Source organism: Zootoca vivipara, chromosome 6 (genome assembly GCF_965207765.1).
Source record: "Zootoca vivipara chromosome 6, rZooViv2.hap1.1, whole genome shotgun sequence".
NCBI classification, from domain to species: Eukaryota; Metazoa; Chordata; class Lepidosauria; order Squamata; family Lacertidae; genus Zootoca; species Zootoca vivipara.
Window position 1 is genome coordinate 6,727,533 of NC_142589.1, and position 20,646 is coordinate 6,748,178.

At 50.1% G+C, this 20,646-nt stretch overlaps 1 protein-coding gene across 9 annotated transcripts in view; it reads left to right on the top strand.

Moving 5' to 3' along the window:
- Positions 1-6,010: 6,010 nt before the first annotated feature.
- The window catches only part of CUX2 (cut like homeobox 2), a 233,176-nt gene continuing 218,540 nt past the window's right edge, over positions 6,011-20,646 (top strand). For 2 of the 9 annotated variants that reach the window (XM_088670899.1, XM_088670898.1), the window contains exon 1: positions 6,011-6,240. Coding sequence is in view for 7 of the 9 variants with exons in the window: in XM_088670891.1 (XP_088527017.1) it covers positions 7,105-7,245 (141 nt within the window). In the remaining 2 variants the exon portion in view is untranslated. Of the gene's footprint in view, positions 6,241-6,577; positions 6,772-6,803; positions 7,246-8,964; positions 9,138-9,221; positions 9,695-9,736; positions 9,884-20,646 lie in introns of those variants that run through there. The other 7 variants (XM_088670891.1, XM_088670892.1, XM_060276354.2 and 4 more) reach the window with 6 other exon arrangements.

Consider the following 20,646-nt stretch of genomic DNA (forward strand, 5'->3'; position numbering starts at 1 on the left):
ACCTTAAAGACCAACTAAGTTTTTATTTTGGTATGAGCTTTCGTGTGCATGCACACGCATGCACATGAAAGCTCATACCAAAATAAAAACTTAGTTGGTCTTTAAGGTGCTACTGAAGGAAATTTTTAGAACACCACTAGTAATCACATACAGCTCCCAAGTTAAAACAGTACAACGCATCATCATAGATCTACAACCTCTCCTAGACAATGACAGCTCTCTTTCTCAAGCTTTGGGAGGAAGACCTTTCATTGTCTACAAACACCCACCCAATCTTAAACAACTTCTCACCCACAATAATACCACCACCAGACTTAACATGGACACTGGTACCAGAGCCTGCAATAAACCCAGATGCCAACTTTGCTGCCACATACAGCCGGACAACACCATTACTGGCCCCAACAACATCAAACATACCGGTACCATCTCAGGACTATTTAATTGCTCATCTTCTAACATTGTGTATGCCATCAAATGCCAACAGTGCCCTTCAGCTCTCTATATTGGAAAACAGGCCAAACCCTACGCCAAAGGATAAATGGACATAAATCTGACATCAGGAATCACAAGACAGAGAAACCAGTAGGAGAACACTTCAATCTCCCAGGACATTCTTCAATCTCCCAGGGCATTCTATACAAGATCTCAAAGTAGCTGTCTTATTACATAAAAAATTCAGAAACAGACTGGAAAGAGAAGTTGCTGAATTGCAACTCATTACCAAGCTTAAAACCATGGAGAGACCTGGTCTGAATAAGGACATTGGATTCTTATCTCATTATACATGATAAAGCTTTCTTTAGCCATCTCACCCCTTGCTTTTTTCCTGCAAGACCAATTGCAGTCGTTAACAGTCGTCAACAGGTATACCACTCCTATCAGCCAATCACCCATTCCGACCACCCTTCTGAGTAATACCCCTCCCCACCTTCTGACTATACATAAGGGTCTGGTGACTTCTGTTTCAGTGTATCTGAAGAAGTGTGCATGCACATGAAAGCTCATACCTATGTCAAACTTAGTTGGTCTCTAAGGTGCTACTGGAAGGAATGTTTTTTTTTTATTTTTTGTTCTTTTTCTCAGCGGGGAAAAAATATTTTAAAACCCTCAGAGAGCAACAATGCGTCACCAGGACAGCTTTGATTCCCTTTCCCTGCTGCTTAAGGAAGCATGTGTGCTTCGCCGGGTCAGTTAAGTGAAGTTACCCAGAATTTTGTAAGCAGAAAATTTAGGAAGCTATTTTAATTTCAGCACACATGCAAGCTTTGTGGCAATTCAAATTATATATATGCATTTAACTTTCACAATTTAAACTTCAAGCGGTTGAAGGCTGGCCTGTTGAAATCACACAAATTAAACACACGGAAGGCAGAGAATTGAAAAGCTCCTTTTGCACAGCCCGCCAGGAAAGAGCTTAAGCTATTTCCCTTGCTTTCCGGGCTCTGGGAGCCTCTCACAACATTTCGCAAGATTGTGGCCGACCCAGCGAAATCTCATGAGTGGGGAGTCAGGATCGTGGGCCTGAACTCTGGACAGTTTGTGCATCTTGCGGTCAAAATAGAGGTCCGGGAGGCCGCGCTGTGTCCATGCAGTCCCCGTATTGCTGCAGTGCTGCCCTGCCGCCACCAGATGGCGATTTTGGCCAACGCGCCGGAGTTTGTCATATCCATAATCCATGTCAGGGAATCTATTAAATTATTAGTGGAAGTTACAAATTTATGGGGGATGCAAACCTTGCCGAGGTGAGCAGAGCCCGAAGACTGATGCAGAGTAAATCACCTGCCGTAATAGGTTTGGACGTTAACAAGCAACAGCTTCCATTATTCATGAGGATGCAAAAGCAGAAACAAAGCTAAACCCGTTTAAATCATTTAATAACCCTTAGAGGGAGGGATTTTTTTAAAAAAAAGCTCCTTGAGATAATGGGTCTCTCAGAGTCCAGGGGGGACTCATTCTGCTGGAGTCCAGCCTGTCTGCTATTTGGGGGTGGGGGAAATAGCAAAACTGATCCCCCACCCTCTAAAGCTATCAGATGCCAAAGGGTCTGCTTTCTACTGAGTCAGACCCTTGGCCTAGAGAACTTGGCATTGCACTGGCCGGCAGCGACCCTGCAGGGATTCGGGCGAGGGGGTCTTCCCCATCCGTCCCTGGAGATGTCCGGGGACCTTCTGCATGCATGCAAAGCAGGTGCTGCAGCCCCTTCCTTGGGGAAAATGTAAGGCTGACTGGGGAAGGAGCTGATATAGACAGAGCCATCTTTTCCATAGGGCTTAGTGGTGCATCGCGCCAGAGCACCGGCCTCTCAGGGGTGCCCCAGTGAGTGGGGGAGCTGTGCGGCTTTGCCAGCGGCCTCCGCTTTCCCTGCATGCCCCCAGCCATGCCACACCAACCATAAAGCTGGCGGGCGTGCAGCTTCCCTCCCAAGCCTCTGCGGGGATTGCTCTCCCGCAGCGGCATGGGGGAGAGTCTCCCCCCCCCCAAAATGGCTGGCAGTGTGCAGCTTTGCACACTATCCATGGTAATTTGTCTATATTGGACAAACAGGCCAAACCCTATGCCAAAGGATAAATGGACACAAATCTGACATCAGGAACCACAAGACAGAGAAACCAGTAGGAGAACACTTCAATCTCCCAGGACATTCTATGCAAGATCTCAAAGCAGCTGTTTTATTACAGAAAAATTTCAGAAACAGACTGGAAAGAGAAGTTGCTGAATTGCAACTCATTAGCAAGCTTAAAACCATGGAGCCACCTGGAATGAACAAAGACATAGGATTCTTATCTCATTATACATGATCAAGCTTTCCTTAGCACCTCAGCCCTTGTTCCCCCCCCCAAGACCAATTGCAGTCATTAACAGTCATCAACAGGTTTACCACTCTTATCAGCCCATCACCCCCACCCACCCTCTGAATATACATAAGGGTCTGGTGGATTCTGTTTCAGTGTATCTGATGAAGTGTGCATGCACACGAAAGCTCATACCAAAATAAAACGTAGTTGGTCTTTAAGGTGCTGCTGGAAGGAATTTCTTTATTTTGTTTCGATTCAGACCAACACGGCTACCTACCTGTAAGTTGAAAGGAATACTGAAATACAGATGAAATATGAAAGGTGAAAGGAAGTGTTGTGAGAGTGATGGAAGTCTATTATTATTAATTATTATTGAAATATTTTTTTATTCCTTGTCTACTTTTTGCATTTTTTTCTTTCCTTTTTTCTGTTTTATTGGATATTATTCTTTATGTATGGTTTTCTTTTGATGTATTTACTTTGCAATATAATAAATAAGTCTTAAATATAAAAACAACAACAAATAAATAAATAAATAAATATAAAAGCAAGAAGTGTTCCTCGTCATAACTTCTCTGTTAGCTCTGGTTACCTAAACCCCAAATGAACTCTGAAGGGATTTATCCCTACAGGAAAAGCATTGTGGATGTGCCTCTATAAAGCACAGAGAGATGATTTGTCTGCTGGCATGATCTGTTTACCAGCTCTCTTGGTTTTAAAAAAGAGGAACGTAAATAACTTTTCTTATCCTAAAACCAGGGAGAAATTTTAATGTGTGCGTCTGAGTGTAGCAATTTCAGTAGGAAGGTCAAGGTACTGTACATAAGATGGTGAAAGCCTGTCGATATTCAGGATAAAACTGAAGAAGGCAGTGTGTCAAGGAAGACTAGTACAAAATGGTTATCAACTCAGGTTCGTCTTGGAAGAAAAATGGTAGAAAGTTGGAATTGATTTTTACTTTTAAGCATGCTTGCTACCAGTTCTGAGATCTTCAGCCAAGAATGGCCTGAAATAAATGAGAATTTTGGCTGCTTTCCCTCATCCCCTGAATATATATGTTCACCCCTTGATGACTTACATATATGAAGGACAGCTGTCACTTCCATACATACATTCTGAGTGGAATGGAGCCGTATTTTCTTTAAGTTTGTGCTTCAGCGTCACTGTCCCACAAAAGATCTCCCAAATTGCCTCAAACACTCAGATCATGTGTTTACCTGCTTGTCAATGGAGGCTAGTGTACATTTGGGGGAGGTCACAGTTAAGAGTCTCGGGCTAGGACCGCATGACTCAGCCATGAAGCTAAACTAGATGTTTAGTGCAACATCGACACGATACGTCCACTCACTCTCTATGCAACATACACACAACAGCATCAATCGGACCTTCCCATATTGCATTGTACGTGAGGTTCTTCCATTTTTTCTCAGACTCCAAAAAGCCCATTTTCTGCCCAGAAAAAGGGAGGTGTACTTCATTATCCGCAGAGGAAGATTCCCCCTTCTGTTTTGTGGTGAGCATCATTTTATGACCCCATTTTTGTGTGTGTTAACAATCTTTTAATTAGCACTAAAATTTCTGGCTATATATATACACTGTATTAAAAAATGGTAGAGAGGTATCATGCTATATAACACCATCGTGCCGTCTTACAAAACAGTGTTAACAGCACTCAGAGTGGCATTAGAGAACTGTGCCTTTCTAACATTTGGGGGTGAGGGGAAATAGCTGGAAAAGTGTTGTAGTGATAATGAAAACATTGGAATGAAATAAAGGTCACCCAGTGGCACCTTCCACAAGGGCTATAGGAGCAGGGAAGCAGGAAGTTATATCGAGGCAGACCTCTGAGTACATTTAACTCTGTATTATTTACTCTCACTTGCAGGAGGGGGGGGGCTCTCTGGGGTTTCAGATGGGAGACATTCCCAGCCCGACCCTGCCTACCAGTTCTAAAGCCACCTTGTCTGTGATTGTGAAGGCACAATCCGTTAGCTCCTCCTGCAGGAGGGAAGCTGAAGAACACGTCCTGGAACTGCTGACTCTCCCCTCCTCTGTGTCAGTGTCGGGAGGGCAAGCGCCTTGGGGCAGGGGACCGTCTCATTTTGTTGTTTAGTCGTGTCCGACTCTTCATGACCCCATGGACCATAACACGCCAGGCACTCCCTGTCTTGCACTGCCTCCCGCAGTTTGGTCAAACTCATGTTCGTAGCTTTGAGAACACTGTCCAACCATCTCGTCCTCTGTCGTCCCCTTCTCCTTGTGCCCTCCATCTTTCCCAACATCAGGGTCTTTTCCAGGGAGTCTTCTCTTCTCATGAGGTGGCCAAAGTATTGGAGCCTCAGCTTCACGATCTGTCCTTCCAGTGAGCACTCAGGGCTGTCTCATTTATTTCCTCCCAAAGGAAGAAGGGATGGGGAGGGGAGAGGAAGGCAAGCAAACTTAGGTGCTCTTAAAATAATCAGCTGGAATGGAAGGGGGCTTACTGCAGTTTTTTTTAAAGGTCCTATCAGGCCCATTATACTCCAAACACATCAATGTTGCTGTGTTGGAAATCTTCAGATCCCAGAGTGCACCTGTGGATTGGCCCTTGCAGGGCCGGCGCTACCATTAGGCGAGCTGAAGCAGGTGCCTCGGGTGGCTGGTTTTGCGTGTCCTGAAAGGACATGAAATGGTTACTAACTTATTACGCCTGCACTTCTACTGCCAGGGAGCAGTGCCTGTAAGATATTCTGTCTCTAGTACCAATACACCGCGCTTGGGTCTTTGAGGCCTGAACGTTTGGGGAGGCAGGCATCATTTGCTATCCTGCAGCAGGCAAGCAAATGTCTTGAGGTCTCAAAAGGGGGGGGTTGGGGGGGGTTGGGAGACGCAAGGCCTACAGAAGGAGGGGATCACACACAAGTCTGAGACTTTTACAAGCTCTCAAGGTGGGGGGCTGTTGCCCTAATTTCTTCAGCCAGCTCCTTTGTGGGTGGGCAATGTGGGTCACTCCAATCGCATTTTGGGCACAGGTTGAGGCGAATCCCAATGACTTCATAGGTTCCCCTCCCTTTCTAATTCAGCAGAGGGCCATTTCATTTCTAGCAAATGCATCCGGCTGTTGCTCCCCATATCCTAGCTGAGCCCCCTCCCCAGAAAGAAGACCTTCTTCGCTGCCATCCAACCCCATTGGATAGACTCTGAGGTGCGAATTAATCCCATTTCCGAGCGCCAAACCAAATCGCCCATCCATCGCACCAGTGACGGCCGCGATCCTACACCCTGCGAACTTTCGAAGCTCCTGGAAAGTCGGCGCGGCTTACTCCCGAGTAAACACGATCCTGCTCCAAAGCCCGCCTGTGGCCCCCCCTCCCCCACTTTTGAGGAAAAAGCTCCGCCGAAGTCAACAGGACCTCCTTGCTCCTTCCCCAGCTACCTGCGCGGAATCAGACCGATCCTATAGGTGGGCATCCTCGCGAGTATGGTCTAGCGACCTCGGCGGGAATGACTCGCGGCACATCATCATCATCATCATCATTATTATTATTTATTACGTTCGTCCAGCAAAGTCGGTTGGACTTACTTCCGAGTAAGCACGCCTGGACTGGGGGTGCGGGGATGAAATACTTTGGTTCCTTTTGGGTGGGGGTTGTATTGCAAGCGAATTCGCCGGCCTCTCTTTTTGCTACCCCCTCCCTCGTTTTCAGCCCCCACTCCCCTCCCCCCGATTCCAATATATGGATCCCCGTTTCGTTTTGCTGCCTCGCTTGCAGCTTCTTTTCCCATCCCGCTCGAGAGAGGAAGGCGGGAGGGGAGGGGTGCGAGTCCAGCCGCAGCGAAGCCCCCGAGAGGCGGCCGGGCACCCCACCCCCCCGCCGCCCCCGAAGTCCGCACCGGCCGGCCAGCCGGCTGCCTTCCCTCCCCCAAGATGGCCGCCGATGCGGGATCGATGGCTCGATATCGGGAGCCCGGCGGGGCTCTCCGGCGGCGCCAGGTTCGTGGCCGGAGCGCGCGCGGCGCTGGGCGCGGGGCCTTTCGGGGCGCAGCGGGAGGAGGAGGAGGAGGAACGGGAGGGGGGAGAGCGAGGGGGAGGACGGGGCGGTTGGCTGCCTCTGCCTCCCTCCCTCCCTCCCCTCCTCCCCTCCCCATCGATAGGTATTAGAAATTGATTCCCCGGCGCCGGCGCCGCTGCTCTTTGTTCGGTTCGCTCCTTGATCCCGCGGCGGCCGGCAGCAGCGCGAGAGAGCGAGCCCGGGTAGCGACCGAGGCAGCCGCCGCCTCCGCCGCTGCCCGCGCACCCCACAGCGCAGCCGGCTCGCCGGGCTGGATGGACGCGCCGCCGGAACCGGAGCGGACTCTCCCCGCCGCCGCCGCCGCTTCATCCTCCTCCTCCGCCCCTTGGCGCGCTTCCTCCGCCTCTTCGGCCGCCTCCCCCGCCGCCGGCGCGCAACTTCTCCGGGCTGCAAAGGTGACGCGCGGACTTCTCTCGCCTTCTCCCCCACCCTCTCCCCTTCTCCCGCAGTTAGCTTCCTACTGCCCCCCCCAAGCTCTATTTTTGGGTGGGGGGGGGGGAAAGGGGTGGCTGTGTGTATGTGTGCTTTGTGCGTTCCCTAACTAAGGCGCCTCTCCAGGCGTCCCGGGAGCCGTAGGGAGGGAGTGCCGTGGGGGGAGGACATGCGCCCCAGAACCGGCTCCGCCTCCGGGCTCTCCTGCCTCTCTGCTCTCCCCACCCCCCCCCACAAAACGGGCTCCCCCAAAGTGCCAAGTGAATCGCTGGAACTTTCTCCTTAGAATGGTTTTTGTTTGGGGGGGGGGTGTCAACTCATTGTGTTAATAATAGTAATTGTTAATAGTTTTTTATAGAGGAGTTGTTTAATGTGGCTTGCAAAGTGGGGATGGAGGACCTCATCCTGTTGTCCCAAGTCCTGGGCTGAACCGGCTCCTGGCATGCATTGGGCGGTTTGTAATATTTCGGGGATGAGGAATGGGAGGGGGGGCGTGAGAAAGAGGTGCTGCTCCGCCCAGGGATGGCCCCTGATGGCATCTTCCGGCCCCACCATTGCCAAGCACTGGGATTGGTACCCATTTCACATCGTCAAGTCCGCATGCCAGGCCTAGGCGCAGGTTTTGTGGTTTTTGAAAATAGGTGTCTTCGCACGCCCCCTTGACCAGTCCTCCCTCACTCTCACCCCCTCCCATTTCAGTGCAATTTTCGCTGCTTGTCTTTAAATGGGATGGTTTCAGGTTTATTTTTTAAAAAACTGGACTCTAAATGTATTTCAGTAATGTCAGGTAGATCTGCTTGGATGTATCCCCCCCCCCAAAAACCTGACCATCCCCTTTGCATCTCCTCCTCTGCAAAATAAGGTGGAACTGCTCAGACGTGTTCTCCCCTCTGCGCACATTTGCACCCCCCCCTGCATCCCACGTCTCCTCTCCCCCCCTCCCCAAAAGCAGGTAAGAGAGTTGTTTAAAGGCTTCCTGGTTTGTATTTAGTGGACAGGAATGTACATCAGTGGCAGAGAAATTATGCTTGTTTTCTTTTCTCTCTCTTTTAAACTGTCGGGATATTAGGGAGAGGGAGGAGAAGGCTGCAATCCTTATATCAGTGGGGCTGACTTGAGAGTACAGCCCACTATTGTCTCCTCCCCCCCCCACCCGGCGCCACAAATCTCCATGTTTTAAACATTCTTGTGTTCCTTCAGAAGTGCCTTCCCTTCCCCGACAGCATTTTGCAAAGCAGACATCTGTGGCGCATGGAGGGCACTTGCTCTTTAGTTATGATTGATGCTCTGTGGCATGGAGAATGACAGGAGCATGGCAAAGGGAGAAGTCAGAAGTAAGAGGAGGAATTGGGTCTGTTCCTTGCTGTCTCCGGGCCCCTTCTGTGTCTCTCTGTGTGGAGGTGTTTGGAAACTTCAGCTTTAAAATTGAGCCGGGCAGATCTTTCTTTGGGCATGCTGGGCTCCACTGATGCCAGGCGTCCTTACTGCCCAAATCAGGGCAGCCCTGCACGTTATGGTTGCATAGGAATCACCGGTGTTTCCCGTAGGAATTGCACGCAGCACGGACTTAATGCATGAGGAGTTGGAGTGTAGGACACATTTGTGTGTGGACTAGCGAAATACGCACTCGCGAGAGCCGTTTTTTATATTGTGGGGAAAACGTCCGTATAACTATTGTGTCCCTTGCAACAATTATAACCTGGAGGAGCTTCCCCAATTGCCCAAGGCGCTGTGGGGCTGTGCCATTGACAGCGTAATAGCATCTTTGCTTGCCATGCTTTCATTCGTGAAAAGGAAACCTGAAGTGCCCTTCGCGCAAATGCCTGGAAAAAACACTTCCTCCTCCTTAGATTCAGTAAGCAAAATTGGCCGGCTCTCAGAAGAATCAGCCTCCTTGTTGTTTTTGCATGAGCTATGGTGCAGAGCAGCGACTCGTGCAGGGGCACACAAGGCACACTTCACTGAGGGCAGGCAAACCTGTTGCATTAGGAATGAAGGCAGCATCCTAGGATCACCTACCCCCAGCAGAGGTGGGCTGGAATGAGCTGGGGCCAGCGTAGCAGTGGATCATGCAGAGATGCAGTGGACAACCTCCTTTGTGGGTGAAGACTTGAATGTGCGGGAGTTTTTAAACGTTTGCTGCTGCTGCTTCTTCTTTTAACCCAAATTGTTATATCGTGTTTGCACGCCCCAGGCACACAGGTTGCTATTCAGTCTTGTCAATAAGCCCACAAAAGTTCCTACCGTGCACAATATTTTATGCTAGCCTGTTGGGAGCTGGCAGAGGAAGAAAGGAGGGTGTTTCTGCACTGAAATCAAGAGGCAAGTTCCTGTGACCACCGGGCAAGTCCTTAAATACAAGGCTGTGTTAAATTCAGAAGCTGCAGGTCCTGGCTGGTTAGAAGCTGAATGGTATGTAATTGTGGCACCACAAGATTAGATTGCTGGCTGCTTCGAAGGCTCTAGTCCAACCTCAGACTACCATTCCTCTGAAACCTGCAGGTGGAAACAGATGCAACTTGTGCCATGATTGTGTGGGGTGGGTGGCTATCTTACGGCTATATCCTACCCGGCTTCTTGGTATCCTGCCCCAGTGCATTGGTGAGTTGGTAAATGGGATCCCCAGCAAGCCATCCTGAAAAACATGTAGCCCTCAGGCTCTGCTCATGTGGGCTGGAGGTGGTGGGTAGATCTGAGAGGAGAAGCCCTTCAAAATGTGGACCCCCCACACAGTTTGTTCTCGTTCAGGTTTGAATCACCAACAAAAGTTCTCTGTGCACAAACTGCGTAACTGGATCGAGGTGTCTAAGCTGAAATCCACCGCTTTCTGTGGCTACAAATGAGCACTTGGTTTTTCTATGGGCATTAAAATGGGCTTAAAAATGCAGTATGCTCTACCGGGGCGGGGGAAGTGAATTTAAGCACACTTTCCTGATGCTTCAGTAACATATCGGCAGTTTGAGAATTTAATGCAGTTTAGCTTTTAAGGAGATTACGTGGTGCAGCTGCAATTCCCAGGCCTAAATGGATCACAGGTGGTAGAATCTGTTGGATTTGGATGGTGGTTCATTGCTGGTCGATGAAAGGGGATTATACCCTTTTCTCTCTCAGGGTTTGTGATAACTATCTGGGGCATTTTGTTGGCCCCCTGGTGCTACGGAGGCGGTTGTGTGTGTCTTTTGAGCTGGGGTTAGGGGGTTGGGAGAATTGGCAAGAGGCTGGGTAGCTTCCTGGTGTTTGTGAAGGTTTGTGAAGTGGCGTTGCTGCTGCATTGGCAATGAAGATGCCAATCCTAAAGGGATGTGTCAACTGGCTTCTGCCTTTTTTAAACACTCCTGTGTGCAGGGCCGGCGCCTCCATTTAGGCAAACTAGGCCTTGGCCTAGGGCGCCGAAATGGAGGGGGCGCTGTCGAACCTGCCCGCCGCCCGCCCGCGCTGCCGCCAGCGCCGGGAGCAACGAGTGAGCAGTGGCGGTGGTGGCAGCAGCACCCGTAGCTGAAGCCTTCAGCTATGGGCGCTGTTGCTGCCGCCGCGGCCGCTCACTCGCTGCCGCGGCCGCTGAAGAGCTCACAGCATCCCCTCCATAGGCGGGAGGCGCGCGAGCCAAAATGAGAGCTCAGCGACCTCCTGCCTATGGAGGGGACGCAGCGGCATTGTGCACGCGTCATGACGCATGTGCCGGGGGGAGGCGTCAGAAGGTGATATAGCCTAGGGCGCAAAAAGCCCTAGCACCGGCGCTGCCTGTGTGTTTGGCTGAGTTGTAAATAAAGAACGCCAGGAGAGCCCTGAAGCCGTCCAGAGGAGGGAGACCTAGTCCAGTGTCCTTGTTGCCCCCAGTGACTGAAAGCAGGACCTGAACACAACTCTCTTCTGCCCAACCTGTATTTCCCAGCAACTGGTGTTCCAGGCGGAATGGCCATTGGTTAGGTTTGGTGTTCATGGGCGTTCCTTGCGGGAGCATTCCCTATCAATTAACTTCCTTTTCACTGGCCTGAATCTTCCATCATTCAGCTTCCTTGGATGCCCACAAGTTCTAGCATAATGAGAGACGGAGACAAACGTCTCTGGTCATGTCTCTTCTTTTCTGTAAGCAGGGAAAAAAAACTCCAATCCTTTCCTCGCAGGAGCAGCATTCAAAACTAACTGGGCACCAGCCGTATTTCGTGACAAGCAATCGGCTTTTTGCGAGGAATTGGAGATGTCTGGGCGGCAGGTTTGGTGACTAACATCTCCATCTGGCTGGCTGGCGCGGCTGCCATGCCGTACCAGTCAGCTGGCTTCCGGGGCAGCACGGCACCAAAAGAAATGCTTCGTCTCTTGGTGCCACACCGCTGTGCAAATCAGCTGATCTGTGGGGCACCTAGGCATTCCGTTGTGGCGACTTAAGCCTAGGTTTAAGGTGCTGTTGGGCTTCTAGCTTTTATACCTCGTTTCTAACACTGCACAGGGCAGTTTCTCCATACTCTTGACCCTCCTGCTTGCCCACTCTTCCCCCAGCAGGTGATGGTGTAGGGAATTGGCACCTGGCGCACAGGACCAATGCAGTGTTGGGATTCCTGCAGGGGGGTTGGACTAGATGACCCTTGGGGTACCTTCCAGCTCTACAATTCTATGGTTCTATGCTTCCTAGTTGGAGCTAGGGAGCACTTGGGGCTGCCATACCTTTCCATGCCCCACATATGTCTGGATTTGGGTCTGGATTCGGCTATCTCCTGACCAGTGAGATATGCTAGTGAGATACCCAAACCTCTGTTGTTACTACTTCATTCATACTCCCAGCCTCAACTCTAAAATAGGATCAGAAACTGGGGCAACTACAAAGTGGAGTGATGTGGGTGGGTTCTTTTTTGGGTGTGTGTGTGTGTGTAGATAATCATGTAACCATGCTTCGCGCAATGTAGGAAAGAGAATTGCTGCTAGGCCCAGGAGATATGGGGTCATTCCCCTTTAAAACACACCCCCAGCCTTGACATCATTGCTTATACAGTATTTGCCAGAGAGAACAGGGCTTCCCAAGCAGAACCCCAGGTGTTCTGGAGTACATTTCCCATCAGCCCCTGCCCTGCAAGTGATTCCTTCCATCAGGCTCCATTACAGCCCCCCTTGGGCATGCCAGCCCAGAGCTCAAGCATGGACAGACTGACCAGTGGATTGGATGAGCTGCAATGGAGGGCACACTCTGGCACCCTTCATAGACCACCTGTGTGTGTTCCACACTGAAGAAAATAAAACTCGGACACACACACACACACACACCACTGGCAATCTGAATTCTGCCTAGAAGTATGTATCTTAATTTATTTTGCAATGTTTGCTACTTTGCATAATTTTTCATTTTCTACATATATATAGAGAGAGAGAAACATGGGAGGGGCAGATGAGAGCTGTTGCAAGGGTTTTGAGGCTTCCGTTTACTAGATAACAAATTCAGCCAAAGCAAGCAACTCTCTGCATCCTTGTTGTTGTTTAGTCATTTAGTCGTGTCCGACTCTTCGTGACCCCATGGACCATAGCACGCATCCTTAAAGGTAAAGGTAAAGGGACCCCTGACCATTAGGTCTAGTTGTGACTGACTCTGGGGTTGCGCGCTCATCTCGCGTTATTGGCCGAGGGAGCCGGCGTATAGCTTCCAGGTCATGTGGCCAGCATGACAAAGCCGCTTCTGGCAAACCAGAGCAGCACATGGAAACGCCGTTTACCTTCCCGCTGTAGCGGTTCCTATTTATCTACTTGCATTTTGACGTGCTTTCGAACTGCTAGGTTGGCAGGAGCTGGGACCAAGCAACAGGAGCTCACCCCGTCACAGGGATTCGAACCGCCGACCTTCTGATCAGCAAGCCCTAGGCTCAGTGGTTTAACCACAGCGCCACCTGGGTCCCTAGCACGCATCCTTACCTGGGAGTAAATCCCATAGTAGCAAACCAAGTGGGCGATATGGCAGGAAGAGTGATCACCGTCTGGTACCCCAGACGCTGTTGCCCAGTGGATGAGGCTTCCTTCTGTACAGGAAATGCTCAGGTGCATGTTGTCAGCCGCTCAGATTGCCCAGCACAGTCAATAAGGACTAGATACTTGCTTGCCCCCAGCCACTTCGTTAATTCCCCGTTGTTGTGGGTCCTGCAGAATCTCAATGAACACGCGGACCTGCTTGACCCTGTTTCCAGGGCAACCTGAACCAGAAGGCTCAGGTTACTCCCTAGAAAAGGCGCTTTATTTGTAAACGGGATCCGAGGACAATGGTGTTTGGACAACATGGACAAACGGGGGCCGCATGTAATACATGCTGATAGCACGATAGCCCCCCAAATGCTTTGATCGTGGCGTTGGTCGTCGGTACAGCGAGAGCTCGCGGAAATGAGGACAGATAAATAATTCTCTCTGAGATGACGCTGGGCATATTTCATTAGGCTCCGGAAATGGTCTTAATAGTGTAATATTCCTGAGGTAGGGTTTCTTGCACTGTTTCCTAATAGGCACATAACCAGATTTATGCCTTTTGTAATTCCTCTTCTCTCCGCCCCCTCCTTGCTGCTTTTTGGGTGTACACTGCTTTATGATCTGCAGTGATCGTTCTGCAAGGTTTTATTGTTTTGTGTAGTTTATTCTGCTTTTGCTAATGGATTGAGGGTTGGTAAGGATAAGCAGCGGTTTGCATTCTGGGGCAGGGTGGTATAGTGGTTAGAGCATCAGACAACTAGGACCTGGGAGATCAGGGTTCATATCCCCACCGCCTCTCTCAGCCTAACCTACCTCGCAGGATTGTTGTGGGGTTGAAAAGAGGATGGGGAGGACCGTGCAGGGTTTGGAAACTAGCAGGGCACCGGGCACATTTTGTGCCTAAAAGAGTCTCCATTCGCGAGCACCTCAAAAAGTCTGGGTGCTTTATTTTTGCGCCTGGCTAGCACTCAAGGATTACTGAAATGTATGTGCTTTGAAGCCTCAAAGTATATGTTAAGGACAGGCCATATGTTAAGGAGTTTAACAATAAAAAGTAGAGTGTTTTGTACAGTACCAATATTTTTATTGTAAACAGCAAATTAAACATGCATTAACAATTTCTGCTAAAATTGTGATATTAACAATGTGTCACTTCTGTGAATTGCTTATTAGTTCATGCTTATCAAAATAATAAATAAAAAGTGTTGCCGACCCCGCCAATGGGGAGTAGACATTCTGTTTTGGTGCTCATGAACCAGGTCCCAGAAGCCTTTTGGCTCCTAGCTTTTCTATCTCCGTTTCTAACAAGTATGCCACCTTGAACGCCCGGGTGGAGTCGGGGGGGGGGATGGTGGGGTATAACTAAAACAATAAATAAGTGTCTGGTTCCTGGCAATGGACTCCTTAGGTTGCAATGTCCCTCATTTTACAGCAGCCATTCTGTGTGGAAGTTACTAACCGTGACAGGTCAGTGGAACCTCCTGATGCGAGGCAGTATATCTCCATATATCTCCTGAATATCGGATGCTGGGAACCAGCCCTTAATGATCTGCTTGCAAGTATCCACGGAAGCAAGTTGTTTTTCAGAGCAGAATGTTGAACTAGATTCAGTCTTCTGCAACATGGTGCCCACCCGACGCTTTGGACTACAACTCCCATCAGTTGTAGTCCAACTCTTTCACCCGACATGGGCCTTGAACGCACGGCCTTCAGATTAAGAGTGTCATGCTCTACCAACTGCAAAGTGCAGTTTGTTACAGGTGCTGAGAGCTGTTAGGAAACACCTGTCCCCCTTGCAGACCTGCAACTTCCAGAGTTCTCTGTGAAAAAAATAAGTGTTAGAAACTCATTTATATAAGCTAGGTGCCAAATGGCTCCTTACAGTCGTCAAAAGGGAATGCCTAATTGCCATTTGGGGACCCAGGTGGCGCTGTGGTTAAACCACTGAGCCTAGGGCTTGCTGATCAGAAGGTCGGCGGTTCGAATCCCTGTGACGGGGTGAGCTCCCGTTGCTTGGTCCCAGCTCCTGCCAACCTAGCAGTTTGAAAGCACGTCAAAATGCAAGTAGACAAATAGGTACCGCTCTGGCGGGAAGGTAAACGGCGTTTCCGTGTGCTGCTCTGGTTCGCCAGAAGCGGCTTTCTTATGCTGGCCACATGACCTGGAAGCTATACGCTGGCTCCCTCGGCCAATAATGCGAGATGAGTGCGCAGCCCCAGAGTCGGTCACGACTGGACCTGATGGTCAGGGGTCCCTTTACCTTTAATTGCCATTTGGGGGCCAGACGACTCGAAAGTCGTGTTTTCCAATACTACTTTTTGGTTCCTGAAATTCAGTCTGATTGTGCAGATTATATATAATGGATAGAAATCTACAGGATGGGTTGCTCGTGTGTGAAAACAGTCCAGATCCAAGGATCTCCAAGGCATGCACCTCCGTCCTGCACATCTTCACTTGGTCGCAAGTGGCCGATACGCAGTTGCAAAATTTCAAACGCTGGTGAAGAGGGATGGATTGTTCCCCGTTGGGAGTTCTGTCTCACCCCAAGGCCTGCCTAGTTCAGTCTACCCAGGCAGATGTTTCTGGGAAGCCCAAAGCTGGTTATGTAGGCAAGAAACCAATGGGCAGAGATTGTGGGAGCTGTGGACCAGCAACACCTGGAGGATGATGTATTGCCTGCCCTTGGCTAGATTAGGTCTAGTGCCTCTCTCTCTGCAGAGGGTCCATTTTAACGTACTTCAAGTCATGTGCGTCTCCCCTGCCCCTTTTGGGAGGGGTGTGTGTGCGCCAAAGGTTGAAGGGCTTAGCTGTGTTTCTTCCTCTGTGTCTTGGAGGAGTCTGGAAGCGCCTGATGGAATGTTTTCATTGTTCGGAATCTTATGCCTTGAAAAAAGTAGGATGTTGATTAAAACATTATCTCTGCGTGATATACCAGAGTGCATAAATTTTACATACATATCAGCTAGTTGAGACATCCATTAAATGGCGTGACAGTTCGACTTATCTAAACGTGCTATCATTTAACGATGTGTCAAAATTCTTTATCCTAGATGACAGTGGTAAATAAGCTATCGCTTCCATTAACTTTGGGAAAGTTGGGGGGTTTGTCCTTAAAATGGGAAACGAGAGAGAGAGAGAGAGAGAGAGAGAGAGAGAGAGAGAGAGAGAGAGAGAGAGAGAGCAACCTTTGCCAGCCTGGTGCCCTCCAGATGTTTGGGACTACAATTCCCATCAGCTCCAGCCAGGGCTGATGGGAATTGTAGTCTACAACTCCTGGAAAGTGCTAGGTTGGGAAGACTGAGATAGAAGAGTCACAGTCAAAAGGACTGGTTGGGTCCCCCTTTTCAGGAGTGACTCTCCTAGAGTCTTTGTGGAATAAGCTTCCCACAGACTTCTACCTGGTACCATCTTGGTGGTCTTTTCGGTACCAGGTGGAAACCTTTTGATTCGCCCAGGCCTTTTAAACAACTTACATTCTACAGTCTGGACCTCTCGCTTTTAAACTGGGCTTCTAATTCTTTCCATTTAATGAATTTGTTATAGTTCATATTGTATTACCTTGTTTTTGGTTTTGGGAGCCTCCCGGAGAACTCTTGTTACAGGGGTGGCAATATAAATGCGGAGAATAAATGTAGACATTGCAGCAAATGTGCTTATTTGAACCCAGGTTTCCGAAACCACGTCCCAAACTCTAAATCTGTAATAATAATAATAATAATAATAATAATAATAATATATTATTATTATTATTATTATTATTATTATTATTATTATTATTATTTATACCCCGCCCATCTGGCTGGGTTTCCCCAGCCACTCTGGGCGGCTTCCAACAGAAAAATAAAACACAGTAATCTATTAAACATTAAAAGCCTCCCTGAACAGGGCTGCCTTCAGATGTGTCCTAAAAGTCTGGTAGTTGTTTTCCTTTTTGACATCTGTTAGGAGGGCGTTCCACAGGGCAGGCGCCACCACTGAGAAGGCCCTCTGCCTAGTTCCCTGCAACTTGGCTTCTCGCAACGAGGGAACCGCCAGAAGGCCCTCGGTGCTGGACCTCAGTGTCCGGGCAGAATGATGTTACATCATGCTGGATCCGTTTTGAGTGTCCCCCTGTGTCCCAGCAGAGTTGGTTTATACAGAGCAGGGGTGGGGAATCCTTGACTCTCCAGGTGTTGCTGGACTCTAACTCCCATCAGCCCAAGAGATGATGGGAGTTGGAGTCCAGGAACACCTGGAGGGAGGAGGGTTCCTGGTTGCAGAATGGTAGGTGGGTTCTGCTGCATCACCATAATTTGATCAAGGGGTAGTAGCTGGGCCGGCTTCCTATCTCTCTTTCGCTGCTGGGAAAGAAATTGGGACAGTGAAGGTTTCAACCCATTCCACCTCCCCCTTTATTTCTCCTGTTTCCTGTGGTTTGCATAATTGAGACTCCGCCAGATCAGATCCCTGTAGAAGACTACGAGGGTTTCCTCCCGCAATTTTATCTTTAGTACAGGCTGTTCTTACTTTAGAAACGGATGACCCCAATTGCAGCCCGAAGAGGGACTTCTTTCCTAATTAATAAGCCCATTAATTAATTGTGTGCACGCCACAGCCCATTAAGAGATGGGGGCTGGTTCGAGGTTAGTGGATTCTTTCTGCAGTCCAGCAGAGGAAAGGGGGGTGCAGCCATGGAGGGGTGTCCAAAGGAAGCTGCTTGAGGTTGAATCAGACGGCGGGACCCCTAGAGTTGCCTCGGCTGATGCATAAGGACTCTCCCAAGTCTCATCTAGAGGGTCTTTCCAATCTCCTGCTACCTGAGTTGCTGGCAACTGAACCTGGGACCCCCTGTGTTCAGAGCCTCTGCCTTGCCACTGAGCTGTGTGGTCCTGCGTCATAAACCTCACTGCCACAGTTTCATAGAGGATGCAGCTTTTAATTCTGCTCCCCATTAGCCACAATGGCTATGCAATGCAGAGAATGCTTCTGAATACCAGGTGCTGATATAATAATAATAATAATAATAATAATAATAATAATAATAATAATAATTTATACCCCACCCTTCCCGGTTTAAAAACTCAAGGCGGCTAACAAGAAATGTAAAACATTGATTAAAAACAGCATAAAACACAACATAAAATGCAGCATCAATATCAGGCACCCCCAAACTTCAGCCCTCCAGATGTTTTGGACTACAATTCCCATCATCCCTGACCACTGGTCCTGTTAGCTAGGGATCATGGGAGTTGTAGGCCAAAACATCTGGAGGGCCGTAGTTTGGGGATGCCTGATCAATATCAATAAAATTCAAAAATTCAGGGGTCATTTTGAAAAAGGAAAGGAAAGGAAAGAGGGGGGGGGAACCCAGTCAGTAGGCATCAACTGATCACCAGGGCTAACTGGCCAAGTTGGTCCTACTAGGGCCAGCAAGGAGACCAGGGAAGAATTTAAATGTGGGGTCCCAGAAAGGGTTTCTTCATAGAAGAGGAAAGGAAGAAGGGAATAGAGGATCATGCTAATTCAGATTGAAGGCCAGGCGGAATAGCTCTGTCTTACAGGCCCTGCAGAAGGAAATCAAGTCCTGCAGGCTCCATGTCTTGTGGGACAGAACATTCCACCAGGTTGGAGCCGTCACTGAAAAGGCCCTGGCCCTTGTGGAGGATAGTCTGTCTTCCTTAGGGCCCGGGAAGCTGCAGCAGGAGAGAAGGCTGCTAAATTTGCTCAGCTCCTGCATTTGTGTGGCCACTGTGGTGCTGGCCTCACTGGGCTACTGACTTGATCCAGCAGGCTCTTCTTAATGACCAATGGGAGTCTTGGCGCGGACCTTCCTCTGCCTGATCCAAATGAGGCTGCTCTTCTGTTGCTATCTGGAGAGGAGAGATCCAGGAGATTTCGTCCTATGATGCGTCAGAGCAGGGGGGGGGCGAAGGAGTCACTCTGGGGAAAGAGGAGCATTTTCTTCACTGCTCGTCGGAGGCTGTCTGAGGACCAGAATGACATGCACGGTCAAAGCCAAGATCTAAGATATGGCAAGCAGAGAAACAGAGAGAAAGTGCTTAGACAGTGTCCTCGCCCCAGGGACGGATGACTCAGACTGACAGGCAAGCTCAGAGGACAGTGTTTTATAGGGCCTGGTGCAAGGGCGTACCCACCACGGGGCAAGTTAGGGCAGCTGCCCTACTCTAGAAGCCAGCTGCCCCCACCCTCAGGCAAGGCCAAGCACGGCGGGGAACCAGGGAGCGCGGCGCGGTGGGCGGGAACGCCAAACTCGCGCTCCGCTGGGCTGGGCTCTGTCTCCGCCCACCAGCCCTGCTTCTAGGGAGGGGCACAGCCCAGCAGAGCGCGAGTTCGCCGTTCCCGCCCGTCGCGCCGCGCTCTCCCTCCAGCTCCCCGTCACGCCCTCAGGCAAAGCCATGCACGGCGGGGAACCAGGGAGCGCGGCAGGGGGGCCTTCCTGCCCTGGCGAACTCCTGCCTTGCTGCCCCCTTTCCTGGTGCAGCGGCGGCTGCACTATTGCCGGCGCCTCCCCAGCTTTCCTCTCTGTGACAAAGGCGCCTGCCTTTGACCAGGGTCTTTTCGATTGGGCCATCGTGAGGCAGCGGGAGGAGCTTGGCTCCGTCATCTGCCCGCATGCAAAACCGTGCAGGGGTCGGCAGTTGCTGAGAACAGGGTCGCAAGGAGAGAGGGGCGTCTGCGTGGTTCCAGATCTCTCTCTCTCTCAATCTCTCTCTCAATCTCCCAGCTGGAGGGAGGTCGCGCCACGGTGCGCTCTGTCGGGCTGTGCTCCGCCTCTGCCGATCAGCCCGGCGCCTCTGACTGCACTTTCCCCGCCCACTTTGTGGCCCCTCCCCTTCCGTGCCTTGGCCCCTCCCCTTGCCCCCCCTATTTTTGATCCTGGGTACGCCCATGGCCTGGTGCACAGTGCTTGGTCCTTGAGAGTCAGCTCAGTTTGTAAGGGGTAAGGCACCACAGCCCAGCTGCTGGATGCCTGGGTTCAAAATCTCACCATGGTACCTTATGGAGGGAAAGTGAAGTAGGCCCAACCCATGTACCATAAAGGGGAGCAGGTTGAGAGTTGGACATTTCTGCACCATGGGGACACAGTCCACTAACTCTCTTTTTCCTGCCTGGTCACCCGGAGAGAGTTTCTGCTCGCCAAAGGCGACCAGTTCAAGGGCTGCTTGTTTGCAAGCGAATATTCACGCACCTCCAAAACCCCAGTCTTGAAAATCTGAGTTTGACTGAGGGAAAGTAGGAGCACAAGGTGTTAAAACAAATTTTGAATCTTGCTGTGTGATCCTTGGGGGTGGGGTGGGGGTGTCGCTGAATGTTTAATTGCTTTGGCAAATGTGCTCCGAGGAGAAGCGTTGGCCCAATGGTGAGGGCCTGCTGCAGGCACCTTATGAGAGGTAGATGCTCAACCAAGAAACCTTATCCGAGCGCTT